General features: G+C 47.0%; 4 protein-coding genes; 2 read left to right on the top strand and 2 right to left on the bottom strand.

The window, feature by feature from the left end:
* Positions 1-345: 345 nt before the first annotated feature.
* On the bottom strand, positions 346-2,349 carry FFUJ_02593 (related to heterokaryon incompatibility protein (het-6OR allele); the record flags this gene model as incomplete). Its single annotated transcript, XM_023574343.1, has 1 exon — positions 346-2,349. One exon carries the CDS (start codon positions 2,347-2,349, stop codon positions 346-348), a length of 2,004 nt encoding a protein of 667 aa, XP_023427716.1.
* A 1,584-nt stretch (positions 2,350-3,933) lies between these two features.
* FFUJ_02592 (related to F-box domain protein) lies at positions 3,934-5,854 on the top strand (the record flags this gene model as incomplete). XM_023574342.1 has 2 exons in its annotated part: positions 3,934-4,274; positions 4,327-5,854. 2 exons carry the CDS (start codon positions 3,934-3,936, stop codon positions 5,852-5,854), a joined length of 1,869 nt encoding a protein of 622 aa, XP_023427715.1.
* A 2,056-nt stretch (positions 5,855-7,910) lies between these two features.
* On the bottom strand, positions 7,911-8,609 carry FFUJ_02591 (uncharacterized protein; the record flags this gene model as incomplete). XM_023574341.1 has 2 exons in its annotated part: positions 7,911-8,276; positions 8,400-8,609. The coding sequence occupies 2 exons, from the start codon at positions 8,607-8,609 to the stop codon at positions 7,911-7,913; spliced, it is 576 nt and encodes a 191-aa protein (XP_023427714.1).
* A 5,553-nt stretch (positions 8,610-14,162) lies between these two features.
* On the top strand, positions 14,163-15,320 carry FFUJ_02590 (uncharacterized protein; the record flags this gene model as incomplete). The annotated part of the gene is made up of 1 exon (XM_023574338.1): positions 14,163-15,320. One exon carries the CDS (start codon positions 14,163-14,165, stop codon positions 15,318-15,320), a length of 1,158 nt encoding a protein of 385 aa, XP_023427713.1.
* Positions 15,321-17,367: the final 2,047 nt, after the last annotated feature.

The following is a 17,367-nucleotide window of genomic DNA, read 5'->3' as shown; positions in this document are numbered from 1 at the left end:
TATGATAGAATTATTAATTGTCTCAGTTGTTGAGCCTGAGATGAATGAGCCAATTGATGGATCACTCACTTCAATATTGTACCACTTGGGGAATTTTATGCTAAGGTGTGATTCGTTATACATGCTACTGGCTGAAGCGGGTAGCGAGCGGTGTTGAATACGAATATTAGCAAGTCATTGGTAGCTTGTCATGCATTCCATCTGGCAAAGTCAAGAGGCATGCTACTGGCTTCCATTAGGTCACGGACGTACTTCGAAAGCACAGTACATAAGACATCGACACATCGAGAACAAATAAGCTTAATGTTTAGTTCGTTCCCTTTGGTGTCGTTCTCTCTTGTGACCTTATCGTAACTCAAACCATTGTCCTTGAGATCGTGAGCTTGGAATTGTGTTCTCAGTGTCGACATCCACTGCATATGCTGGCCCTACAAATGTGTAGCGATCCGTTGCATCTGGCCTCAGCACGACTGGCTCTTTATATCCCCATAGCACGCAAAGCCTATCTCCTTCAAGAACGTCAAAATCAACTGCGCCCAAGTATCCCTGATTTGTCTCGAAGAATCTGTAGTTGTAGAGCATTGGCATGATTCCTGACACAGCTTCTCTTCGTCTTTCGAGACTCCAGGAGCTGAGTTCTTCAAGAACATTAAGTCTGACTTTCAAGGGAGCCAGTTCTGGTGGAGAAAAGGCCATGTTGAGAAGGTCATGATCCCAATTTGAGCTCCAGGTTTTTGTGACAATTTGGGACTCGGACATATTGAAATAGGTGATCAGCATGGCCAGATTCATAGCATTGTCGACAAGGTCCTGAGAGACCTTTTTGGTTTTGTCCATGGATATCAGCCTGATAATAGCCTGGGCAGCCGCAATCCCTGTAACATACTGCAAATTGCGCGTGGTGAAAGAGCTCGCGAAAGACATGAACGATGCCAAGATCTCTGGATCAGAATCGTAATGGCAGTTAGTGGACAAAGTAATATGTCCCATATCTTTACCCCAACTGAACAGACTTTGTGTTTCTTCGGTAACATAGGGGTAGCATGCACGATGAGCGGGAGATGAAGTCGGGCCAACTTCATCGGCTGACCGAAAATTGCTGGCACTATAACACCAGGGTGATGAAGCTTCTCTCCTCTTTTTGTAGTTGGGAACCCAGCTTGGTAGATCTGAGTTGCCCTGTTTCCCAGTGCCTGCGAGGGACAAAAACGTAAGGGGGCTGTGGATATGCGCCGTTTGTTGTGTGCGTGCAGCTTTCAACCAGCCTGCAATGTATTTGGTATAGACTTGTGAGGTCGTGTTCGTGGGGCTATAGTCAGGAGTAATCGGTATCCCAGAAACTCCGAGAAGACCATAGATATAATCTCGATCATCGGTGGCCTGTAAATTGGCTGCAAAAGTTGACACAGCCCACCCTTTGAAGCCATCTGGATCCGGGATCTTGGTGCGTGCTTGCGCAAGGAATAACCATGAGAGCATCCCCCACGACATTGGGTTTCTGAGAAGTTTCCATGCTGTGTCTGGTAGGAAATCGGGCTTCTTTTCTTTGGTGACAGAAATTATACTTTGGGGGGTATCACGGAGCATAGACCAAGAAAGATTATCTTCTCCTGGGCTGATGAAGACGAGTTGTTTTGCGAGAACAATTTCTTGGAATATCCAAACTCGTTGCCAGTACTGATGTTGCAAGAAGTCGGCTACAGCAGACCAAGGATCATTCAGGTGGTTGTTTGGTAAATCGGATCCTCTGTCGACACAAAGCATAGGATGGCGCCGCAACCATGCGAGATCGAAGTTTGTCTTATATGGAGCATTTCCCCTGGGCGTATTCTCATATATCTCATTCGTGATTGTTTTGATAGTTTCAAAAGCAAGAGAATAGTCTTTTGGGCCGACCCAGGCAAACGTGACATGTGCGCGTTGGAAGATACGACGCATGAGTTGAACTTGTTGAGATCTCTCATCAAGATCGTTCTGGTTGATACAAATCGCATCAGCCCAAAGGTATCTGACGTGTGACTGTGATCGGAAAGAGTCATCGCTTAAGACGCAGAGAAAGGCTGAAGCTAAGTTGTCCGGGATTTTGACAGTGTTTCCTTTGATAGTGACCTGGCCATATTTTTCGGGGTCGCCCCAGAGATAGGACAGTGCCGCATACTTGGGTTCATCGTCGAGAGATACAGTGACAAGTTCGAATTCTGAGGATGGGTCTGGTGGTATTTTGAGGAGTCTAATCTGTGATGTCCTAGGGTTAAGAGGTTTGTATAAGCGTGAAGATGCTTGGCTTATGGATTGTGAGAATAATCGACGAGTGAGAGAGCGGGTGGGGATTTGTGAAAAGCGCTTCATAGTTAAAAAACGGGCAATAAAATGATCTCATGGTCGAGTTATGAATATTTCCACGAGACTTTGGGTGAGATTATAACCTTTGATTGATTCAATGCCTTGCCCAAGGCTACCTCGACACAGCCCCCTAGTGGAGGGAGCCTAAGGTGCTTGAGGATATCGATGCTGGCCAGAAGATACACATTCTCAATTTGGTGATCTGTATCAAAACACGAAATCAGAAAAGTTCCGAATAAGCCAGGTCTTTGACAGTCTAGCAGTGAACGTGTCTATTCAGTCTAGGAGAGTTGTGTCAATCATTAACCAAGACCTGCCAGCATCATCAGTTCTTCAACGCACCATCACCAGATGAAACGCGACCAATTGACGTCATGTTCAGGGTCTAAATTGAGCAAAAGCAAAGCAAAGGCAAACACGAACAGTCAGCGATCCAATTTAATTCATGACTGCCGACGAAATGCGTTGGTTTGCCCAGTTAAAGACATGGGTTGTGAGCCCATGTTTGCTATAAAAGGAACCCATTGGCTGCACATGCGAGAAGTCCTACAGCTATCACAGACAGAGAAAAGAGACACATGCAAGGCAACACAATACAACGCAGTCAGGCAATTGATTCGGACTGGAGGATCCTGTCCTCATTTAGTTTCTCACCTAGAAACAGAGGCGCTTACGCCCGTGGCACTTGTAGATCCAACCCCTTTTCCGCTGACTGCATATCATAGCAAAAGGGGGTAAAGTTTAAGCCATCCACTGCGTTGCAATGTAATGTTTGCCGGCCTGTGATACGCAGGACAAGTTTGATATTGACGAGGTCTCTTTATTCCATTCCTGGCAGCCAAGACTTTTTTCTGTGCTCAGGGTCGTTTCTGTTTCTGTTTCTGTCCCTCTCTCTGCCCCCTGCTGATCGATGATCTGCCAGTGAGCAAGGAGGTGCTGATCAGCTACAGCATTAGAGCATCAAAGCGCAGAGGCCACGCGCTTAGAGACAAACGCCACCCTCTGAAAGTGCAGAGGAATGCGGGCTGGCGGGGTAAGGCTGCAGGCCGTTTGGATACAGCGTTTATCCCCTGAAACATCAGCCTTGAAGAAAGATGCATAATAAGAATATTTGATTCTTGCCCTTTTGGTTGGGTTGCAAGCTTAGGTACCTACCTAGCTTAAGCTATCGCTTGGTCTTTGTTCTTTCCCATTTTCAATGCCGGATATAGAGTCTCATTCATTGGCACGCACGTGCTTCCATCCACATCCGAAAAGGCAGGTACCCTGGTGGTGCCCCCCTGCAATTATTCAGTTCCCCAGAATTCAATTGGAATTGGGGTTCGATCTTAATAAAGTCCCCTCGGTCACTTTCTCCTCTTCCTCTCGCCTCTCGCTGACCTGGTCTCCATTCAGTTCAGCCTCTCAAAAGAGCCTGAGCCTCTATTGTTCTTCGATTTCTGTTGCGTGTTGTTGCTCCTTCTTCCTTTCTTTCATTCTTTCTCTTCTATATCACCACTTTTCTCTCTTTCTTTTTTGTGAGGCCCTCCAATCTTCCCTGTCTCTATCCACTCGCGATCTGTCCCTACAGCCAGACAACCGCACGCCAAGATGCGAAACCCCTTCCGACGTCGGAACAAGAAGGACAAGGCCGGTAGTGGCGGCCAGAGCTCAGACTTCATTGTTCCTATAGAGTTCCGTCCTCCTGGTGCTGGACGCCCACCGTTATACCCCCCAACTCGGCACTCAGCATATCTATTTGCTCATCTGCCATCAAAGGTGCTCGAGCGCATCTTTACTTTTGTTTGCCCGCACGCCCTTGACGAGACTTATGATACTTGTGAGGGTAGCGCAAGCACGAGTGACAGCAGGTGCATGCTATGCGACCTTCGTGATTTAGCTCATTGTGTTCAAGTTTGTCGCGCATGGCGGCCCAGCGCGGTCAAGATCTTGTAAGTCGTGTCATGGTGGTTCGATGATGTTCAGCAGCTAACTGTTTCCTAGATACCATAGCGTTCGTATCGATCCAGTCCACTACTGCCGTTTAGAAGAATGGCTTGCCGAGAAACGTAAAAAGACCTCCCGCTTCGATCGCAATGGTGTCCCTGAGGATCCTGCTCAAGCTCGTCTCCGTCTCCTCCGACGTACTGTCCGTGATGATCCTACACGTATTGGAAAGTCTGTACAATATTTGAAGCTTCCATACATGTTGCGCGAATCCTCCCATGTTGAGCTTGCCCAGACCATCGCGGTTCTTCCAAACCTACGATATGTCGACCTGCCCGAGGGCATGTTTTGCGATGACCCTCATTACGCGACCCTCCGCCTCGAAGTCCAAGCTCGATGTCCTAATCTCCGAAAGATGACATATATGGGAGGTTCCGAGCGAAGCCTGGCCATGCTCGCCTCGGGTCAAGTCTGGCCGAATCTTGAGGTGCTAGAATTAAACGACCTCGCTATTGATGCCATGACACTTCGGGCTGTTCTTGGTAGTCTCACCAACTTGCAAGCGCTCAAGGTATCAAACACGCCAGGTCTCTCGGATGAGGTCCTGTCCTCATCAGATGGTCTTCCTACGCTACCACCGATGAAGGAATTAGTGCTGAAGGATACACCGGGAGTGACATTAAAGGGCCTTATCGAGTATCTTGCCTGGCAAGAGACACAGCAAGCTCTGACGGTCCTGACGCTTAATAATACAGGCGTTCACCCTGCCAGCTTGCAAGAAATCTTCACAATGGCCTCGTCTCTCAAGACATTTGCCATTCAGGCCAACGTTTCTGAACAATTCCCAACATCGGCCAATTCACGTCCACTGGCTTCAAGAACGCTCGAGACTTTGCGGTTTGAAGTTTCTTCATGTTCAGCGGGTGCCTTCTCCAGTGTAACGATGGGCTATTACTCATATCTTGCGAGCTCCATCCTTGGCGGCGGATTCCCTAGACTAAGGCGACTCTACGTTCATGATGAAAGCTTCCCTGACCAGTTACAGGGACTTCCACCTCCCAATGCTGCATTCGCTGGAGGGCATGTACGCACTGGATCTAATTCATCTGCGAAATCCACTCCAGGGTTTGCCTTCCCATCATCCAACCTATCACCAAAGTCAGCGAATCTTCCTATGCCTAGAAGGCCCATGTCGAATATCCAACCACCCAGCAAACGCTTCAGCTCTAATAATCCATTCGCTCCTCGCAATCCCTCTTCGGCAGCTCCCACGCACACACTCGAAGTTTTTACCAAGAGCGACGAGTTTGGAAAATGGAACTTTGTATCAGTTGATCCAATGATCAGATCTGCTGCAGCACCGTCTCGCCGACCGGTTAGCAGCTACGGGCTGGCGGCCGATGTCACAGGGTCTGGGTGGGACCGAGGGGATGCTCGACGTAGTGTCATGGTTGGTAATGGAGCTGGCGTGTTTTTGGCCGTGCCTGGCCAAGGGGGCGACGATGGTGCGTTCAATGGAAGCTCTGATCCATGGCGACCTCAGAGCAGTGGAGGAACCCCTCGACGCAGTCGAGAACTGTGGTAGTGGAATGCCTTTCAACAGGCTACGGTTAATCCCTGTGGGCCCTAGAGGTCTATTCCGTAAGCTTATACTATTAATGTTTCCTTTGTCACCTGGGCTCTTGGCAGAGGATTGAAGTGACGGATGACGGAGCATCACGAGGTTATGGCGGATGAAGGGAAGCTGAGATTGATTAATTCTTGGGATCGGTTGTTATGCAAAATACCCTAGCAGTTGTAAAGGAGAAGTTGCTTGTAATCGCTGGTAGATTGAGGCAGTCCTGGGTTGACTGAAAGATCTATGTTTCTGTAGATCTAGAAGAATAGACTTTTACAGAGAATGTGTGTTTGACATTCCAGTGTGTTTCAGCTTTAGGCTAGGGATCTAGTGATCGACGGCAATTCATTCCAGAATCAAAGTTCAATGTCTCAATTACCATATCTTTGTCTGGGTTCATAATGTTTTCAGAGATGACATATCGCCACGTCCTTGCTAAAAAGGGACTTTACATCATTCTCCGTTATACATGGAAGTCAACTTGGGAATTGAGGAATACTGTGCAAAGTACTCCCCTTCTGCGGTTGCATCACTTACAGCACATGCTATGAAGATCCAAGGATAGAAGCAAGATTTGTGACGCTTTGGTCGATTTATTTGTTACCGGGTACGTCAATAGTGCTTCGACACTCAGGTTTCATAAACCACATGCAGATTTATGACGTTATTGTGCATGGTGATGTGTGCTTAAACATCCCTGTCATTCTGGTACTAGGGACTCACTGACTCTCAGGTCAAAGTCAACACACCATTTGAAGGCATTTGGCTATTATCTACCTGAGATATACAAACACTTCTTTTAACATTGGTCAAGATAGTTGTCTTTTGTAGATACTGTATCAAGGCGTAGGTGTTACCGAAGCACTCTTCGCCATTGTGACCCACCACTCAGTCGATAGTGTTGTGTACCCCTACCCTGTAGCACTACAACTTGACGTGATATCCTCAAACTCGGATGCTTCTACGCCGTTGTAACTTATACCTGCCTCCAGCTCTATTCTCGAAGGCTCCAACAAGCAGTCTTCGCACTCGAGTGGTTTGTCTGATTCGCGATAAACTCGCCATTCCGCGATTTGAAGATCGCACAATTTCTCTGTAGCTCTGCCTGGCCTTAGTGATGAGAAGCATTGGATACATCGGGCTACTTGCATCGTGTTTGGATAATGCCACAGCTTGACGGTAGTCGAAACTACAGAACAAGTGAGAATGAGTGCGGGTTTATAATTAGCCCACAAAACTCTACATGCCATCAGCTTGTGGACATATCGAGATATAACAAGATTCAGTTTCTTATCGAGTTTCTCCAGATGGCGTCTTTTTGAGACCTTGAGTTGATGGAAATAGCTTCTTATCCACTCACCAGAGGGCATGAAAACCGCTGACGCTGAGCTGAGAGCCGGGTACATCTGATTTAAGTTTTAATCAATATAGGTTAGATTAGATTGTATTTATATGAGTCTTTGTTACCTAGGACAGATGTCCCAAGAAATCTTGCGTCCCCTTGCCATTCAACACGCACACTCGACGTGAAATTCCTTCCGAATCTGTGGGTCATGATGTATGTAGCTTGCTACATTGGATCAACAAGAATTTCATATCAAGATTATTGAGTATTTGTCTTATTTCCGCAATGTGAGTGCTAAATTTCACCCCTTGCTTGACAGCTTGGCTTGGTCCTAATATCTCGCCCGGCACTTATAAATAACAGTATCTCCAGGGGATGTCGGCTTCTTGAGATACAAAGAGGAGGCCTCAGAAGGTAAGAAGAGTGCCCCAGAGATAATGTGTTGCCACTGAAGCTTTCATGTTAGCTCTCGCTGACTCTTACAAAAATCCGTATTGCTCGTACCAGTTGGGACAGATTTGTTTGTATATGGTATCTTTAGGGCCAGTACTGCTGACTTCATTAACTTCTAATCAATGGGCATGAAGTCTCTGTTGAACATTACCCTAGGCGGTCTTGGGGAGTCTTGTTCTTTCAGCCCTTCATGAGAAAGACTGTTGTAGAGCCCGGGAATGCCTTCTACGCCTGTGCAAATCCAGCCTGTGTGTTCCTTGGTACACCCTTCGATAGAGGGATATCCATTTCTACCTCGGCCTCCGGGTTCGCATTTCCCATCCAGCACGACACAGACGACAACCCTTTCATGACCTTCAGCGCCCGCCTCGACCAGGCGGCGTATTGGTCCACGGTGTCGAGACATTTCTCGTCAACATAGATACAATATCGGTATCCGGGGAGAAGTTCTGCTAATGGATCCTCTGCTCCAGTACCATCTCTTTCAATAGACCGCTTGGAAGCCCACTGAGAAAACCGATCGCGTACCTGCTCCTTCGACGCATTACTGAGAGTTTCGCAATCTTCCTTGATAACCCATTCAAGGTGCGGCTCGAGGAGTGTCCAAGTTCCAAATGATTGAGTGTATCCTCAACTGTTGCCTTGAAGAACTCGATGTAGCTCTCCCACTGAGTCTGAGATTTTTCTGTACAAACTGAGTGAAATATGACTAACCCCCCAACGCTCGAACTCAGTTTCTTGCATGTCGCGAATAAGGGAAGAAAAGGGAGAAAACGGCTCGGTTGCCTTCAAAGATTCATCGATTTGCGGGATGCTCTCAAGAGTTGGTGTCACTCCTTCAGGGAGATTTCGGATACTGGCGATGATACTGGGAACTTTCCTGCGATAGTTGCGCATCCAAGGAGGTTGAGGGAGAGGACGCATAGTTGCTAACCAAGCAAGTTGTTGATCGGAGAAGTACTAGGGATGGCAATGATGATCTGTTACTGAGATGGGCAAGAACCAGCTATACATGATCGTCTCGAATTGTTTCGCGTCCTCACTAACACAGTTCCGCAAATACCCGCGAGCTTATCATAACATGAATAAGAGTGTGGGTGATCTCAGCCCTATCATTTCCAACCTTGCATGCAACAAGAGCTAAGGAACTCTCTCATTGCCAGGTAGAACTTAAAAAAAGGAGGATACTATGCTGAACTTATTAAATTGAGACTACAGATAACAGGTCGCTCACATCAGATATTACAAATATTATCAATGATACATCGTATCTTCAAAGCAAAATGATAAAAGATCGAGGGGAAGATAACCTTCAGGCCAATGGTATCGGGGCATGTACCTACCACATACCCAGTTTGCATGAATTGGCTGTGGATGCAAGAATTATTGGTAGAAAGCGATGATATTCCTGAGATAGTTACTTAAAGCCCTCTTTCTCTCGCGTCATATCACAGAAAATACAATAAGCTATGCAAGGTACTGTTTAACAGTTTATCGCTTATGTCTTTAGATTTCCGCCTGACTTAGAGGAGGAAATGATACAGGGTTTCCTTCCTCCTGGTATTATGAAGAACCTGTCAAGATCCTCTAAATTAATTACGATTATTGGGGAATTAGAAAGCACAATAGAAAACAGGTGCAGAACGCGATCCCTGATACCCATCATACTACTAGGTATGTAGTAGTCTCAGTAACAATCATTCTTCGCCCCCAAGAATGCCCTTGTTCATATGTATGATTCCATCAACAGCCACAAATTCTTTTTTTACTCATTCAAAATTCATCCAGGCTTACATCAACTCATGTCTATTAATAAATGACGCGATGTTAAAAAAAATAACATTGCATCGATTTTGACATGTACTTCACGGATAGAGGCAGCCCCGGTTCTCGGCGGTCACCATCCGGGTCTCCGTCCTCCAACGGGTACAGTAAAATACTCGGAAACGCGAACATCCTTTAGATCCTTGACAAGGTGCGTGTCAGTCAATGCCTCATCCTTCCGTACCTACACAGTGGAATGTTTCTGCTCCAGAGAGTATTGCTTCTGCCGAAATCGTGGGGTAGGAAAAGAAAGTAATATGTGAGGGATGCTATCGACGTGGGGCCCGCCCCATGAAACCAAGTCAAGAATGCACGAGGCAAGGGTGAAACTATCCGAGAAACAGATATAGTCTATAGTGTGGGTGAACTTGAGACATGTTGCCGATAGACCGTAATAATTGGGCCGTGGCAAGGGAGCGACAGAAACACTTGGTATTTCATTAGTGTTGCGGAGGGAGGAATTTATTTGGCACGTCCCGTTTCACAGGCATTCTCGCCTTCGGCCCGGGCAAGCTGGAACGTGGATGAAAGATGTTTCGATTGCTGGTTGTAGATCACTCGCCTGTTGACACTGTTTGCCAGAACCGAGTACGTGGACTTTCAAGGGTGAAGCAACACGACAGCTCAGCCATCATGTTTAAGCTTTACATAGTAACGTGAGTTGGCTGGTTGCTTGTCAGCTCCTCAAGGGAGCGGAGACTATCATCATGAGATCCATAGTTGCATCCTTTTCGCGGCTGCGCCGACTTGTACTCACAGTATAGACTAATTTTGCACTCTAAATCGTTTACACCCAAAAGTCTAGACAGACACATAAAGTTTGCACCTCGGATCTAAAAAAGGACATGGCTGCTTAGAGCAGACCCAAATTTAGACTCTGGACGGGTAGCTAGATGAGACTAACCTGATTCGACTTAGCCAGATCTCACTGAAAGTGGCTGGTGACTCTCCACTGTGACGTTACAGAAAGTGACTGTGGCTGCTGGTTTGTGGCGTACTTAGTTATGTGGACCTGGGGAAAGCTCTCTTCGCTTCTGCAAGTTCAACCCATGGCGTCATCCAGTCTGAGCCAATCCATGTTCATAACGGAAATCTTCAACAATGAAATAAGGGTTCACGGGTAGATCATTGTCAGTAACAAAGACAATTATTATTATTATGAACGCTGGAGTTGATCACCAGCACAACCTCTCAATCGGTCTGGGTTTAGACTACTACTTCAACAAATACATTCCAACGAGCCGCCTCGACCGAGAATGGACGCTTTCAGTGACTACCTACCTGTTGTACACCCAACATCCATCAATAGCCAGCAAAGATAGTCGTCCTCTGTACTTTAGACAGTAAACTCGTAAAGCCCACCCTTGGCGACTCAGGACCGCGCTCATACAATGATATGAGGCTATCAAGAGCGGAGCAAATTGACCTCATCTCGGACGGAAATGTCATTGTTTTACATACACATCGCTTCCGGCCGTACCATTACGATTTCGTCAATGTAGCTCAGAATATCTTTCACTGTGTTCATCCTCGCGGGCTAGAATCCCCTTTAGCCTTATCAAATCGACATGGTCGAATGCTCAGGTGCAGAATTTGATACTGGAACAAGATTCTCCGTGTCCATCATCATCTAGCATCAGACCAACCTGCGACAGCGGTTCTAGCGTATCAGCGTTGAGTATTTGGACCCTTGGATCGGACCCTTGTTCTCTTGGCGCTTTGCCGACTAACCTGAGACTCAGATGTCAAGGGGTTCTCCGAATCGAGGGGTTCGAGACCTAACGGTTGAAAGCTACAAAGGGCGAAGCGCAAAGGGAATAGAATGATGGCTGTATCTTATAGATTCCCATGTCAAGGGCTGGACAAGGGAGCTTTAAGGTTGATAGAGTGAATATCTTCTAATGAGGTCTCAACAAGATGAGCACATTTGTCGTGCGAGTTGAGACTTTACCCGGCAGGGACAAGTTTAATGGGAATACGTCCGAGAACAAGGTGACCACTAATTAATTAGATTGATTTTTGAGTCAAGACTTTTTCTTCTGCCGGAGAAAAAAACGGTAGTGGTTCATCGTATCTCACTCTCGAACCCGACGCAAATGTCGGTCTGGCGATACAAAAAAGGCGATCAAAGTGGGTGTATGGAAGTATTCGGAACTGTATGATATGATTGGCCAGAATGCGTCCTTCTGGTACGATACCATGGCGGATCACCGATGTTAGCGGGACCAGTTGGAGCAAGAGACTCGTTGTGAGCTGGAGAATGGGCGCTTCATGAAGGAACAAGGTTGCCCAATCTTGATCGTGTGTTGTCAAGTTCCTGCATCACAACTAATGCGCGGCACGACAAACAGTGTGCCACTCAAGAAATACCTTTTGGTAGTCTATGCCTCAGATTCCTCAGTGCCTGCGTTAACACTGCACACTACACACTCCATTGTTGCATGTTGTTGCATCGTCTCCGCTTGGTGAGTTGGCAGAATAGGTACGGATACACTCAAAGACATCGCCTCGTCTTGGTATGCAGCATCATGCCTTCTAATGCAGTCTGATGGATACAGCCATGCCGTGAATGGGTTGAGATCACACTAGACAATGCCTTGAGCAGGCTGGCGCGGTAGAGACCCATTCAGGCGTGATTACTCAAGATCGACCAGATCAAGACCAACATGTCAACTACAGTGTCTGCTACTTTGTGTGAGTTGTAAGTGAGTTGTCTCGAGATGTATTCGTCTGTGGGTGTGGAGCTTTCGGATGTGGTTTGACGCTGAGTTGGTGATACGCGAAAACGAGGTCGCAGAGACAAGACCAGCTGAGCAACACCACGGATTTTTAATCAGTTATCATCACCACCCACCGTTATGGCCTGGCGACCTAAATGCAACCAGTCTCTAAAATACGGGCGGTAACAAATCTGATACAAAATATTCAAGGGCCCTGGACTGTCATCTCTTGATAGTCCAGGGCCTCTCTTTTCACCCGAGATTTGAGTCTCTTTTGGCAACAGGTTGCAGTCAGAGCCTCGACAGGGAATGCATTCAAGGTTTTTACCTGTGCAGATCATGAATGGCTCTGACTCTCACTCTGTCCAAAGAAAGCGGTGTCGAGGATTTTTCGGGATTTTTTTTTTATTCAATCATTCTGTGCCTCGCCTACAGTAGCATCTGCAGCGACCAAAAGATGCCCAATCATGCATTTGGGTGCAGATGCACGTTTGCAAGTCCGTCTTTAACTAGAACTGCAAGCCTTGCAGCAGGGATTAAAAGGGCATGAAGTCAGAATGCTATGGCTCGCTGTAGAAGCTCGACATACAGTGACTCGAGTTCAAGTTAGTCAGTATGATTTATGTGAGTGATTGACCCAAAATGACGAACTAGAAGAGGCTGGTCATTCATGTCCACGTTGTCTGGTGACGACGCCATACTGATAAACCAGTCAGAGGTAAAGACCACGAGTGAACCCACGAGGTTGGTGAAGATCGCATGCATAACACATCAACACAGTGACTGCATACTGGAAACATGAAATGTTTGTACTTGAACGTATTTACGTCAATCTTGAGATCTCTAACATTCGGAGTTTGTCATCCGGTAGATCACATTCATACAGCAAACGCAAGAGACTTTAAACATGTTAATCGGGATCTGAAGCTGCCGATGTCTCTGATAAAGATTCGTAGCGAACGAACAGGTCTCCCAAAAGCCCTGGCGTTTAATGCCTCGATATCACAATCACTGCTCATCCTTTTTGGTGTAGCGTGGCGGATTTGAAACGGCTCGTGGACGGCACAAGACTCACTCAATACCAGACAGAGGTCAGTGCCAAGGCTCACTCAGGTGGCTCCAGACTCATCTCCAGACTCGTGGTGGAGGTTACAGTGGCTGTAGAGTCTCGTGGTCTTTTAAGGGGTTCAGTTTTACTGAATTAAAGACTATCGATGTTTTGTCAACTCTATAGCCAGGCTGGTGATGAGGCTGGCTACCTAACTCCCAAATTCTATCGCCTCTTTTTCAACGACTTTTCTGGGCGGACCTAAGTCTGAGGAGGCCCCATAGAAAATAATCCATCCTTTGATGGAGACCCTGCCACATGCCCTGCCATGCTCTGCGCTCCAATGCCCCATACCCCTGCCACCATAAGCGCCCCTGCCTCTCCCATGTATACAGTGTGACAAGATGGGCCTTTTCACACGGCTATTCTCGTACCAGAATGTGGCTCAAGTGGATCAGGAAGGGACCTGGGACCTTGGCTTGGGCTGAACCTTGTGCTGCTGCCCATTTGACCTGCAAGAGTCTCTCAGGGACTTGTCTTCATATTAATGGATGCTACTCCCCAACCTCATGGAACTATTCTCCCTCTGTAATATCCATTCAACTCAACTATCGATTTCCAAGGAACCCCTCCAATATACCAATACAAGACAAAGACATTCTTTCTGTTTTCGTCTCTTTTGTCTGGTTTTGTCTTGTTCTGTCTTGGATCCTTTGTCTCACTTTCGCTACCAGCCACTCTCAAGATCGTCGTCGAACACCACCTGACTACGAAATACCTGACGACATTGTTCACGAACTTGCTTCCGCTCCCTTTCCTCTGCACCCCGCCCTCTTTACAAAGGGCCTGTTAAGGGGAATTCAATAATTGTAACCTATATCGACAATGTCTCTAGCAGTTACGCAACAATCGCAAAGGGAGCTTGATACACCAAAACTTGATACTGCTCTCGCCCAACGGGTACAAACACAGTCACAGCCCCGATCTCAAATACAGTCTTTATCCGTCGAGCCTCCTATTTATTCTCCTTCCGCCGATGCCGACTCGTCTCCCGAAAACACACCTACAACAATGATTCCTTCACAACGACAACTTTCTGCAGCTCCTGCGCTGCCAGCCAAGAGCTCACTCCGAGCTTCAAGATGCCTCGATGGCCTCTTGACACACAAGCTTACCCCCGAGGGTCAAGCTCCTTTCTCTACTCCCCATGATGTCTACCTCTCTTCAGAAGAAGATGCGTCTTCTTCCGCCGATGACTTTTCCGATTTCGAATTCGACTCTGGCAGCGATGAATCCCAGTCAACTCGAAGGGGAAGTCATGAGGACACTGCCAAGGTCGTCTCAGTTGTCTTCTCTGGAAAGCCTTCAGTGATTGATCTCCCTCGCCGATCAGTCTCTCCCAGCATCATCAGTGAAGCTTCTTCCCGACCCTCATCAAGAATGTCAATTTCATCTCGACCCCCTAGCCACCTCCGCAGAACCACCACCCTCCCAGTTACCCTTCCCGTTCTCGACCGACGAATGTCTTTCTGCACTACTTCTTCCGGATCAGTCATGCACCCACCCCGAACAAGCAGTATGGGAACTCGTCTCGAGAAGCAACGACCCGATTTTCTCAGCATTGACCCCTTCGCCAAAGTTGAGCCCGAGGTCAAGGAAGAGGCCACCGAGAGGCCCAAGACACCAAAGTCGCCCGGTGTTTTCAAGCGTACACTAAGCTTGGTCAAGAAGCGAAGCCGACCTTCGCTCAACACCCATTTCGCCAGTCAATCCAAGGATAACCTTTCACTTTTCACACCCACTTTCCCCATGGAGCAGGTTCGAGAAGAACCGGGCACAGACTCCGAGGAGAGGGCCCCCAAACCCATCCTTCAAAAGGCGCCAACCTATCACGAGTTCGCCCAAAGGAGGATGTCTTCAGCACCAATGTCTCCCAAGTCACCTATGTCTGAACCTGGATCTCCAATGACACCTAATGGCACACGTAGCCGTTTGAGGCAAGGATTGGCAGCAGCCGCGAGAAGGCGAAGTGTCAAGGTTTAAAGACCTGACGTGTACTTTTACGAATTATGACTGGGCAAAACGGATACGGGTGCTAGACGCCTCTAATATTTCTCCTTTGTTACTATCTTCTGTATCGACCGAAAAAAGGTCCTAGGGCAAAGGAAACAGGCGTTCTATGGACATATTCTGCTGGACAAGAAAAACCGGCGTTGTATTGTATTAACTCACCACTCGAACTGAGAATGGCGTTTTGGGATATATCAAACATGCTTTGCAAGCATCACGACCTTGGACAGGTCTCTTGGATGGAATTTTGTCAGCTAAATTGTTAATGAAGAACCGCAAAAAGACGGTCAGGCATATCATGAATGGAGTTTTAGCTTTGTTCTGATGAATAACAATATCACGATTGCTGCTACACATTTTGACCCGCCGATGTCTTGTGATATGTTAGTACTTTTGAGGCTGAGACTATTGATTGTGGTGAAGTGGTTACCTTGGTTCGGCGCGGCCGCTACAAGTGCCTGAGTCTGGGGTTAAACTCAACAGCCACAGACAGCATCGTCTTGTCGACAGACCGGGAATGGCTGGCTACTCTTGATATGGCATTAATAAGAATGATTCTAGAACTGTTTTATCCGCCTTCGGAATTTAAAAGTGTTGTGTTGGTTGGTTGGTGCTGCCTCGCTCTGATACTGATTCCGGAAATGGAGTACCATATGCAATGCATCAATGACTCTATCGTCTGTATCTCGTCACGGACTGTTGATCATGTCCCCTGTTACTTTTTGCTTCTGTTGTTGCGGTGATGAGGAACATCAGATCAAAGACAGGGTGTAAGTGAGAGATACTGTGGGGTACTTGAAGAAACGCGCACAAATGGCGGTGGGTGAAGTACATAGAAGTACATAGAAGTACTTTCCGCATTCGGTAGGTGGGAAATGAATCGACTCGGTGAGGCACGTCAAGGCAATTTAATATGCCGTAGCGTTATGATTTACTGTTAATCTCGGGATGTCACCAGAGATGAAATTAAATTCTAGAAGATGAAGAGAAGGCATGACTGATGATGTAGTTATTGTCCGTCTACCTCGAAATACTTCATGCCTTTCTCAGGATTGAACAGTGAATGTCTTGGTGAAATAGAGTTAGGCAGAGTAGGTACCTGCAGATCTCCCCTGAGCGGTCAACCCCTGTTAGCTCATCCTCATCGCTGCAATCATCTTTGATTGAGATCTACCCCTTGAATCCAATCTCATCCCCAGCAGTAAAAAGTAAGAAGATGGCACGGGAGGATTGAACCATCGAGGTCACTCACACCCAAGCTTACTGTACTGTATGTACATGCGAATCTGCCCTGTCAATCCGACTAGTTCATCGCTAATTATATTTCACCGTTCTTGAGTCAAGGTCTATGCTCGAGCACAGTCAGCAAATCCTTAGAGCTAGCTACTACTTAGCCAGTCAGGGGAAGCTCGAATTGCAGTGGGGATGGTGACTTTGAATTACTTGTGGGTATGGAAATGCGAGAATGTCTTTGCTCAATTGGGGTTTACGTTGTATTTGCCCGTTTCTCATGCTACTGTATGATGTCTTTGCTTTCTTTTCATGAGACGTTGGCCCACGTGGGAAAAGCAATGAGGCGGGAGACATGCATGGGCGTGGTGTGATTCGTCTCGTATGTTTCTCCATGTCTTTTTGACTGTGTTTCAATGAGCCAATTGAATTGCTCAATTGGTCGTATTTTATGGTGGGTTCTTCATGAATTCATCTCAATTCAAGAGCTTCAATTGTTAGTCGCCTCCACTTTGTCTCTCTCTTTGTCTCTCTCTTTGTCTCTCTCTTTGTCACTGTCATTGTCTCTCTCACGACTCCAAGCTTCTTCCCTTCAACTCTGCGACAGACCGAGCTGTATCAAACAGCGTCAGTGTCTCAGACAAGACTTTCCTCAGCCGTCAAGCGATCGTAGCGGCTTCAACACGAAGAACCTCTTGCGTGCTCCGTGGGGGCCTCTAGCACTAAAAGAGGCGCTCGTTCATTTCCTTTTGATGCTTGGACCACTTGAAGGATGTTGCGCTGTGTCTTG

The sequence above is a fragment of the Fusarium fujikuroi genome, chromosome FFUJ_chr03 (assembly GCF_900079805.1).
Source record: "Fusarium fujikuroi IMI 58289 draft genome, chromosome FFUJ_chr03".
NCBI lineage: Eukaryota > Fungi > Ascomycota > Sordariomycetes > Hypocreales > Nectriaceae > Fusarium > Fusarium fujikuroi.
Note: the sequence above shows the minus strand (reverse complement) of the source record. Positions and strands in the feature narration are given on the sequence as shown.